The following is a 12,229-nucleotide window of genomic DNA, read 5'->3' on the forward strand; positions in this document are numbered from 1 at the left end:
TTGAAAAACATTGACTTAGAAGATGTCATTATAATAAAATATATATATTTTATTATAAATTAAAAGAATAAACAAAAATTTAATTAGAATTTTAAAAGTTACTCTAATTAATTTCTTTATTTGTGATTTTGGCGTAACAAATTATTTTCCTAATTAAAATGTAACAGTGCAAATACATGTTTTAACACAAAAATGTTATTTTTTAAAAACAAATGGAATTAAAAAACAATTGAAGGAAAATATTATTATAAAGTCCATATTTGACAATGGAAGGATCTCACAAAAATTTTTCTAATGGAAGATGTGAAATCAGTCTAAAAGTTTAATTGATGAAGCTGCAAGAGTTTACATGTAATTTTTTTTAATGCAATAATTTTGTTTTTATATATGAAAAGCTTAACATAAGCTTTAGAAATAGATGATTATAAAATAGGGAGTGTATGCCTTTCAAGAGACATCAATAGGAAAATAATCCACAAACGAGTTTCTTAACTTTCCCAGTAACATTTAAAACTGCGTGTGGCATTATCTGTTATGATAGGATATTTTATTTAAAACACTTTCTATGATTTTATTTATTATAAAATAGCAAAAAGCTTAATTTTAGGATAGGGATGTCTTTGATAAAAATATTGTAAATGCTAATAACAAGAAAGTCGTCATTAAGTCCGATTCTATTCGAGATATGACACCCGATTTCCTCTATCTCAAATATTTAACCACCAAATTTAATAGCATCAATCTCCCTAATAAACAAAAGTTTCTTTAAAATTTCAGAAATTTTCGACAAAGAGCGCAGGAGTTATTAAGCTTTCAAAAGAGTGAACAAAATACTGTCACCCACAACCGCTAGCATCCATGCATACAGAAAAAAATCTTTCTTTTTTTATTTCTGGACGTTTCAAGATGTCTGAGCCCAACTCTTGGGGGGATCTTTTTTTGACCGATCGCTATACTTTCTCTCTGTTATATATAACAGAGCCGAGACAGTAAAAACCATGTCTAACTTTTCTAGAAGAATTGGACTTTTGAATATAGTTATTTAAATAAAATTCAATGCTTAATTTCATTGGGGTATTTCTCGCATAACTTAGTGACTAGGAAAGATAAAGTAATTTTATAAAATAAACGTATGTTGATTTGAAATGCAATTATTTTTAGTGCAAAACATTGTGTGAATAAATAAATAAATTTAAAACTGCAAAACTACATTTATTTATTAATTATTGAGGCTACTAGGCAATACAACAGCACGAAGTTGCTGCTCTCTTTAACAATACATTCGTAACAATAATAAAATTCAATCGGATAAGGAAAGTTTAGTTTATTTGAAAAGTTCCTTTTGTTCCAAATTGTTATTTATTTCTTTATAATAGAATATTTTAATAAATTAAATATTTTTTTATTGACATTTATTAAAATATGAAGAGCATTAAACTATTTTGTATTGTTTTTATTAACAAATCTTTCGCGAGTTTATTTTGAGCACGTTATAATGAAACTTTAGAAAACTAGATGATGAAAAACTAACAATTTTCTAAATACAAGAAGGAACGTTCCATTAAATTTTCTACTTAATTTTCGTTATTGGGACGTTGTAATAAAGTATAAAGTCCCAGTGGAAAAAAATAATAAATTTTGATTATATCTCATGACTTTTCGCTTGTTTGTTCTGTTCGTAATAATAGACTATTCTTTTCATCTCTTATCTCTTTCACACAAAAGAAAAAAATAATTGGAAGTAAAAATTTCTCAAATAACTGACAAATATAAATAAGTTACTACTACAAATACAAACCACCAAAATTTCATATTAGTAGTAATAGCAATTTTTAATTTATAATACAGTATTTATATATCATTTGTATGTCTAGACGAATAAATTTCTGTTCTTGTATTTTAAAATTTGTAAGTTTAAAAAATATTTTACTTTTCATTAGCAATATCTTTAAATTAGCAATTTAAAAACTGTTGAAATGGTTGCCATAAATTATTACGATGACAACCATTTCGGACTTAAAATTTTTGCTAATCTTATACCTTAGTGAATTTAATCGTGAATAAAACATTTCTTACATTATTTGTTTTACAGGTAATATACAGGTATCCTTTGTATAACACGGTAGTAACGTACTGAAAAAGTTTCGTGTTAGGCAAATCCTTGCTATAGAAAACAAAGGACTAATGCAAAACATGGGGTTAGGTTCCAAAAGTTAGCAAAAGTATACTATTATTTTTGTTTCCAAGAGAAATGTTTATTAAAGCAATCAATAATTTATTTACAATCAATAATTAACTAACAATCACAATTAAAAGTAATGTATTATGCTTTAATATTAATTTTAAGTAAACGAGGGCGTTTTCTTTTCACAAAGTATCCTTATCGTCCGAGTTTTTTTTTATCTTGATCAGAAATATCAACAACGTCTTTATTTATTTTTATTTCTATCATAAAAATTTTATAGATGACAAAATAAAAACGACTTATTAATTAAAAATTTGTTCTAGCTGGTCGCGTTTGTTAAGTCGAGTGTCGCAAATTTTTTCCAGAGTATGTGTTCGAATACTGCATTGTTCGAGTACCGAGATACCGCCCTATTTCGTTCGTCATTTTTACGAATGCTTACTTACCTATAGGTAAGTGCTATTAAACTTTTTTTTAACCAAACATGATTACATGAACTTTACTATTGATAAATACAAAGATTAATCTATAAAACAAAACACAGAGACAATCTTAGAAGCTAAAGTCTAAAAGCAACGACAACGACACCCGTTGACAGGAAAGCTAGGACAAGGAAGGAAAAACTTGTACTATCAGTTTTCATTAAAGTAATCCTGACGAAAGACACAAAATGAATTAGAAATTTCAACATTCTAAAATCCGTGGGGAAATTTGAGACACTATGCGTGCTAACTTGAATAAAAAATTATCGAATAACGGAATTTGCACTTAAAAATTGTCAATTTTTGTACGGAAAGTTTCCCAAACCGTGTTAAAGCTAAACCGGAAACAGTGTTATACGGGAGATATCCCCAAATTTCGAACCGTATTAAAGCGAAACCGTGATGTAGAAGTGCCGCGTTGTGCGAGGGATATTTGTACGTATGATACAGTTTTAAGAATTAAAACGTATATTAGTGTAGTTACATTTTAATATGAATAATTGGTCTTTCATTGTTAAATGAAAAAAATAACAGGAATAGACCGTTTTGTAACATGTCTTACCGTTTTAAGCTTTCTTTTATGAGGTATAGTATAAGAAATTCACTTAGAAGTTCTCGGATAATCGGGATTCTACTGTATTTTGACATATACTTTCAATTAAAGAAAAGGAGTGATTCGTTTTAAATATGGATAAGAAGCGACAAAAAACACACTGTCAGTATTACCTCTTTCTAGTATTGATTTATTCTGAAAAATCAAAAAATATAAATAAACGATATTTGATACGAAAATCGTTAATATATCTGTGTGTGTGTGTTTTTTTTTTTTCATTTTAGTAATATATTATTCAGATAAACTAGAAGATAAATTTAATCAATGCTTTCTTATGAGTTATTCTTCTAATGTTCAAGGCATTTTAAATTATATTTGATGAAATTTTATTTGGAAGAAATTGATTTCGATTCCTTTGATATACACACACATATATAGAATGTTTTTCTTTAATTTTATTTAAATTATATTTTATAGGCTACATTCTAAATTTTCATAGTACGTTCTAATATTTTAAATACATTACATTATGAAACATGTAAGATATACTTAATAACGCATTTTTAATTTTACAAATGAGTTGTCATCATTGTTACTGTATTTTGAAACTAACTTACTCCGTTTTTAAGCTTTACGTGATTATATCCACATTTTGTTTATTGTGTATTGTCCCTCGTTACCTTATTATTATCAACTTACTTTTTCATACATTAATTTTATTTTATTAAATTTAGTCAGATATGGTTTTTAACATTCTTTACATTCGTTTCTTATTAATTTCTCTATGTTAAGGCAATTTGCGATTAACTCACATTTTCCCACGATAACGTAAGTCATTTATATAAAACTTCTTAATAAGCTTTAAATTTTTTTACATAAAATAAAAGCGAGCTTCACTCACTCGTTTAAGAATTTCGTATGATTCAACTATTTCCTGCCTCCGTTTCTATTTTTTCCCATGACAATAAAATGTTCATTATGATTTTAAAATAAGTATTTTTTTTATGTACAGAAGACTTAATAAAATTTTTTGAATAATTATTTTTATATAAAATTATTATTCTTAAATATATAGAAATTAATTTAAAACGATGGAATCGGATTATTGTATCAAAATCACCTAATTATATTATAAAAAAAAAAATTTACAATACAATTACGTAATTTTGATATTATTTTTAATTTTACGTAATTTTAAGACTTGATTATTTTATATAATTTTCTGTAAAATTAAATGAGTTATGATAAAATGAGTTAAAAATGAGAATCAAATTCTCATTTTTAACTCTTATTATTAACATTTCAATGAAAAGTCTTAGTCGATAAGGTAATGTAACAAATTGTTTTATTTTCAGTTTAAATTTAACTTATACACTTGAAAAAAATCAGGTTAATAACTATGATAAAAATAACCTATACTTAACAATGTTAGATTTTTAATGTTTTCTAATTGAACTACTTTTTCCAATTATAAAGTTGTTCGTCGTTACTTACTTTTAATATAGAATAGATTTCTTTGAAACTTTTCATCGAAAATCATGTCATAACAAAGTTACAGACCGAAAGCGTAATATGTCATCGATTGAATTTTGCTTTTCAAATCATTTACTATTTTATTACTCAGTTCTCTCAAAGGTTAACCACAACATTCATTTTACCAATCATTCCATCTCTGCATCTATCGTAATGATAAAATACAATTATATGTTAAAATTACTATACCTGTTTTACGGGCATGATAATTTTAAATCAATGTTATCTGAAGCTTAAAATAATTTTAAACATAAAAATATAAATATTAGCATCTAATCATAAACATTAATTCAGCATTATTAGCCTGTTGAGAGCTGTTGAGATAAACAGTTTTTCAGAAAGTGATCTGTTAACTTTACTGTCGAGTCCATAAACACTATTTTTCCATACTGACGGCATAAAAAATTATCAGGGTAAAATGTGCTTTATAAATATTGTGACGTTTTAAATGACATAATAATTTATTAACCGTTAGAACCGAACTTTGAATTTGTAGCGATATCTTGGAATAAAATTATATATAAATTTCAAGTCTCAGAATTTTGTTAAATAATAAAATTATCTTAAATTCAATTGACATGAATTTAAATTGAAAAACTACGCAATTTATAAATAAATAATGAAAATTCTTGTACGGTAATAAAATTTTCTAAGAATTTATCAACAAAATATAGATTAAATTAATTAGGTACAAATGCAAGAACATTTAAATAATTTTTTTATATAACATTTTATAGTATTTTTATTTGAGGAAAGAACTAAATGTTTAAATTTTAAGTCAGCTTTTTATATTACAAATTATTCGTTTATTATTCTACGTATTCCGTTACTTCAGTAGATTAAAATATATGAAGACTATGTCAATTATTATAATCTCTATAGACTCATTTATCAATCTATAGTGAATGCATAAAGAAAAAATATTATTAAAATTTATTTAAATTTCGTAACATTAACAATAAATAATTAATAGGAGCATTTGTAGAATGTACTGTACAAGTATCAAAGAAAACATTAATCCTATAAATACAAATTGAATAAGTTAACGTTGACTGTCCGAATAATCTTACTATTAATTTTGTTATATATAGCGTTTTATAGAAGATCTCTTCTTAGTTACAGTTGATCAGTAAAATCGTTTTATGAAAACAAATACTAAACTTAATTTTATATCTGTCTTCCTGGTTTATCGAAATAAAATAACTTTTTCTATTCAATTTTCTTTATCTGACATAACAGTTATATTTTTGACGTTATAAAAATACAGAATAAACATTTCTTGGATCTTTAGAAAAGTAAAACAAATATCTAAAAAGAACATACTGTATTTTGTTTGCATTTCTGCTCTTTATTATTCTATTTTCAATTTCATTTTTGAAAGTATTATCTCGAATACTACGAAGTTTGATATAACAATGTACTGTACACAGTATTTATAATCAATTCCTTTTTGAGGCTTTGGTAGATATGATTTATGACAAATGATTAACGAAGCGTATAAACCATCAATGAAATTTATCAAATGTTCAGTATCGACAGAAGAAAGTCGTCATATCTAACCTGGTCGAAATCCAAAATTTATTATAAATAGAATGAATCAAGACGTCATCCCTATCCTGCCCTTATGCTCAACGGTCTCATTTTTAAATCAGGAAATATAAATGGAGTAACTGTGGCCAGTTATAGTCTGTAACGTGATAATGCTTCATTTACTTTAATCAATCAGGGTGATTGATTAGTGAACAGAGGATCAGTAAACACAATCAATAAACATAGATCACATGCAATCACCTACGATTAATAAAAAATAAATCTCCTAGGTCAAAGGCTATCGTATCTTTTATCTTCTTTGGGTATTAGCTACTGATATATTTTAAATAATGAATATAACAGATAATATGCATTTTAATCACTATTGTTTTTTCCTAAATATATTTAAAATTATATACACTTAAATATAAAAGGCAAACGATGGCCGAATTATATCAGGTATATTAATTAATAAATTATAATAATTTGACAATCGGGTTTTGATGTTTATATTTGCATAAATATCTAAGTTATATGCCTACAAAAAATTACAGTTATAAGAAAATAAGAGTTGAGTAATGTTGAAAAAAAAATAATTGAGTTAGATATGAATAAAATAAGTAAGTACTGTACACTTTAGATTTTATTTATATAGCTAAAGAAATTATATTTTGTCATATGTTTACAAATTCATTTGATTTTGAAGTGAGAGAGGATGATAAAAATTTACTTTCACTTTTTAAATATTAAAATTAATTTTAATGAATATTTTGTGGAAAATTTTACGAATATCAAATCTAATTATATAAAATATTGTCAAGTTTATATATAATGTCTTTAAAAAAACAATAGAAAAATATCTGAAATTTTATTTTGAATTTAATAATTTTAGAGTAAACTAAACAAACATATGTGACGTTGTGTGAATATTTGAGATTCAATTATATCAAGAAATTTGATAACCGATGATAGCGAAATTTCTTTTTTATTGTATTGAATATTGTTATATCAAAACAATGGTATATGTATAAATATACATAACTTGTTCAGATTTGAAGGTTTTAAAAATACGATATTCCTATTGCCAATTTCAAAGAGAATAATAAATTATGCAACTTGATAACTCGTAGTTGCTTTCGATAAATATAAAAGAACAATGATTTATTCGTATTAGTGGTTGTCATGATAAAATTACATTCTATAATTAACATTAATTATGTTTTTTCCTACAAGTTATTGTAATTTTAACATGCCATTAAATAATAATTTATTCGTTTGTAGTTTAAAAGTCCCAATAGAATTTAACAATAGAATATCTTTATAGTTACGAGTTAAATTATAAATATACTCGATGGATTAATGAATTTAAATTTACTTAAATGCAACGCAACTAACTATTTTTATCGTTTAATAAATTCTAGGCTATATTAATAATCTGGACGAAGGAACCTATCGATGTCCGGATGGATCGAGTCCAAGTATCAAGCAGAAAATCGTGAGTGGAGTATTAGGTGCTGCTAGCAGTGTAACATCAATACAAGTGGCTAATCTCTTGCGACTTTTCAAGATACCGCAAGTAAGCTTATTTTTTAATCTTCACTATTAAGTATTTTTATCTTCTTTCTTAGCATTAGAATTCATTAGGCTTTAACGTATTTTGATAAGTAAAACATTGTAAACTTTTGAGGCAAATATAAAATAGTTATGATTTTGGACAATGTAGATTATCTAAAAAGGTTGCTAATTTAAGGTCATCTTAGCCTAATTAAAATGTTCTCGTGGTCATATTATAAGCGTCAAGTATCTAATATTTATAACTAACAACAGTAGTTAGTATTTATGTTAGATGATCGTTATTAGTGAACGCTCTAGTTCATTATTTTATACAGTATTCTCATCAATAATGAGGTTTTGTTCAACATTACGTGCTGTACTTTATTAAATATGTTTTGAAATACTATCCTCGTATAATATTAAAATCGTACATTGGCTATTTTTTAATTAATAATAGGAAACAACAAAACATTTTTTACTATTATAAATGCTACTTGAATTGATTATTTATTTATTAGATTATATATATATTAATATCATAAATAAGTTATTTATTTCTTATCATCTTTTTCGAGAAAAGTTTATAATGTTCGTGACATGAATTTAAATAAGTTACAGTTTAATATTATTGCGAATAACTTAAAATCATTGATAATAGTATAGTTTATAAGCGAACCACGTAGTTAAAATGTTTGGCAGGAAATAGTATTCCCGTCAATTTTAATATAAACGACCATTTTTAAAATTTATGTAAAAGCGTTAACAAACATCAAAAATTCTAATAAATATTGCTTTTTTATTATGGTGTATAACTGAAGTTGAAGAAAGTAATCATTAGTCTGTAGATTTATTTTAAAATAATTTAATAGATTTGCAAGCATTAATATATTACAATTAAAGTAATTGATATGTCGATAGAGAGAATAAAACTATTAATATTTCATGTCAGAATATTTCTGCGGATAAGGAAAATATTTTAAAATCTGGAAAATCGATGTGATTTTTTAAATGTGTAAAAATACTATATTAATTTATTTATATTAGAAAAAAAACATTATTTCAAAATTCTATAAATTAATTAAAAATCTAAGAAAAATTTAAGTTATCCATGCAATATTAATTAAAACTTTTATTGTTATTTTTTAATTTATACTTTACAATTTAATTATATAAATCTTTGTGATCTAATTTTTAAAAATCGTTCATTGAATTAATTTACGAAAAATTGAAAATGTAAGATCCGGCAGAAAAACGGGTCATTATATCAATATTAACGGGTATTTAAAAGTTAACGGTTTTAACTTTTAAATACCCGTTAACTATAAGGTTTCAAGTAGAATAATTTTTCGTTTATGTTCTGAAGATAACAATACGCAAGTGATCTTCATTCAGACTCAAACACACTTCATATCTTCAAAAAATGTCATGCAAAGAGCGGAGCGACATACTTAAAACGTACCTTAAAACTTTCAATATTTTGTGAACAAAGAATGTGGTATATGAAAATCGTCCATTAAAATTTGAAACTCTTAAGGGAAAAATTCGTCTTGAAGGTCCCATGCATGACGTTATATTCAAAACAGAAATGGTAAATTATTTTATTTCAAAGTTTCTATGTTATGCAACTTTGTTCTATTTTTGAATTTCTATTTGATATTCTTCAAAATGGCGGATGCTGCGAACTGTATCAAGCAAATTACCTCAATGCTATTTAAAAACTAATAAGAAAAACAACGCTTATGAGAATAAGTCAAAGAAATACTTCTTAATTTACATGCTAAGTTGCAGAACAAAACCCATATATGTCAGTTGAAGAGGCAGCACAGCAGACTTCGGTTCTAGCTGATTTGTCAATTAATGAAATTTTTCTGTGAAGAAAGAATGGTGATGCACAAGTGGAAAGATAGAGGTCTCAGATTAAAAGGAAACTTTGCATAAAGAAAAACTCGATACGAAATGTGATGTCTCTGCAAGGCCGTTAGAAACACAATTTATCGATTTTATTTTTTTTATAAATTAATCTCTCGCGATTAAAACCATTTTCTGTGAAATATACGACAATTACAATTTGCCAAATACAGTATAAGTTAATTTTGCGTACTTAATTGAAGGAAATAGAATTTGTGTTTATTGTTAAAATCAGAATCGAAACTTCAAAAATTACCGAACGTAGTCTCATGGGGTTACTTGAGAATAATCTGTCATCATCACCAACAACAAAAGAAGAATATTTAATATCTAGATGACATTCATTAACATTGATCATACGATTTCCAAATGTTAGAAAGACAGTACTGTGATATTTTATCAAAATAAATTTATTTGTGTGTTGTCTATTCAATTAAAGATTCCAGATGTCGTGGTAATTGCTTAATCTGTGATCATGCAGGCAACGAAAATGGATTTGTAATGGAGCATCAGAAAATGTCATAAGGAAATAAATGGATGCTGCTTCGAAGAATAGATTAAGACGTCTAGTGTGCACATTCCATATGGTTCTTCTCTAGTTATAAATAATACGGGGTTCCTATCGTTTGCTCCAACAATCTTTTTACAAATTTGTGGAGAAAATAAAAACGCCTAATTGGTTAACTGGGAAAGGAATAGAATGGCATCCAGAACAATAGTGAATGCTGAAGATAGTGAAAATAGAGAAGCTGAGTTATTGTGAAGTCTTTAAAGTTATCGTGTCAATGACATGGTTAAAATAGCAGGTCGAATTGTTTTACGTCTATCACTACATATATGCAAAACTTAACCCAATTCAGTTAGTCTGGAGTCAGATGAAAGGTTACATTGCACATCACAATGAAACAAGCACGATGAGAAAAGGAGAAAATTATTTTGGAAATTGGACTTTTTTTCTGAAGACATTGTTTGAACTTATTTACCATTAAAATGGACACATCAGACTGATTTCTCTGGATGGAAGTGAACAGGATTGGAAAACTATATTTAATTACTTATAATAAGAAAGATCATTTATTTGTTAAAATGCTGTTAGATAATAGATAATATTAACTTACAATAAAAGGTAAAACAGTTTAAATTGTATTAATAAAATATAATTTCAATAATTTCAATAATAAATAATATAATAATTCACAAATTTCATTAAAATACGGTTATAAATTAATTCTAAAAACTTCAAAAACAAGATTGTTTTTTACAGCTATAATCAATACAATTAATTCAATTACAGCATTAAGTTAATTTGAAACTTCGTAAGCTTTTTTAGCTTAGCTACGGCGGAAATGTGATATACTGGTACTGTACATTCTAGACCCAACACATAGGTCTCATATTTTATTCAGGGAAATACTATAGTTTCCTTTAGAGAAAAAGTATATATTAAATTAATTGAAATATAATATATATATAAATTGAATTTTTTGTATGAATTATTTATTTATTTTTTACCGTTATTCAAATAAGAGAGCAAAGGAATTTATATAAAGAATGAAAAAATAAAATGTGAATTAATCTCGAATGAAAGTAGAATGTACTGTACGTCTTATCAAACTTAATAAGAAATCGATAGCGTAAAAATTTATAATATATGCATTGAGTAACAATTACAAAAACGGTTGGTTAAAGAATAAAAAAAGTATTTTTCTTTAGGAATTAATTTTTCGGTTATTTTAAACATATTAAATAACAAACATGTAATAATCTCTGCTTTAATTTTTGAATTAAAGATTATAATTGTATAAAATACTATATTCATTTTGTACTCAATCTGTAGATTCGTATGATATCAAAGATTAGCAAAAATAAAACCGAACCTTATTAGTAAGTTATATTATTTAGCAACATTTATTAAAAGATAAGTGTAAAAATATATATCTGTATGTATCTTACAGAACCTAAAAGTTTTTATTTAAAAAATATGTTCGGAAAATACGAAAACATTTTCAGGATGAAGTATAATATGATAATTTTTGGATGTTGAACAAGATGGAATATACGACATCTTCTTATTTATACACAGATGTTCGTGAGACAAACAAGTCAAAAATTATTTATTGTACGGAATAATACATCACTCAGCAAAATAATAAATGATGGACAAGAAAATCTTTTTCTTATATTTAATTAAACATACAGTAAACCATTTTTTATTATAAATGTTTATTTATTATAAAACTATTATAACAAAATAAATTTAAAATATTAAATAGAACTATTTTAAAATAACCATTTAAATTACAAAAAATTGTAGAAATGCTACCAAAAATTCTCGTATATTAATGAAATTTGCTTTAAAGTACTTAGAATTTTAAATGGTGCTTTTACGATATTTTAAACAATTAAAAATTTTGGATTTTACTATATATAATAATTCATTTTTCTATGTTAATGTTTATATATATATATATATATATATAACAT

At 25.2% G+C, this 12,229-nt stretch overlaps 1 protein-coding gene across 1 annotated transcript in view; it reads left to right on the forward strand.

Moving 5' to 3' along the window:
* LOC111638108 (metabotropic glutamate receptor-like) overlaps positions 1 to 12,229 on the forward strand; it is a 91,248-nt gene that overhangs the window by 53,968 nt on the left and 25,051 nt on the right. Inside the window, exon 2 of the mRNA XM_023383750.1 lies at positions 7,705 to 7,859. Within this exon, the coding sequence (XP_023239518.1) occupies positions 7,705 to 7,859 (155 nt within the window). The remainder of the gene's footprint in view (positions 1 to 7,704; positions 7,860 to 12,229) is intronic.

The sequence above is a fragment of the Centruroides sculpturatus genome, unplaced genomic scaffold (assembly GCF_000671375.1).
Source record: "Centruroides sculpturatus isolate CEXI.00-Female unplaced genomic scaffold, Cexi_2.0 scaffold1021, whole genome shotgun sequence".
Taxonomy (NCBI): domain Eukaryota; kingdom Metazoa; phylum Arthropoda; class Arachnida; order Scorpiones; family Buthidae; genus Centruroides; species Centruroides sculpturatus.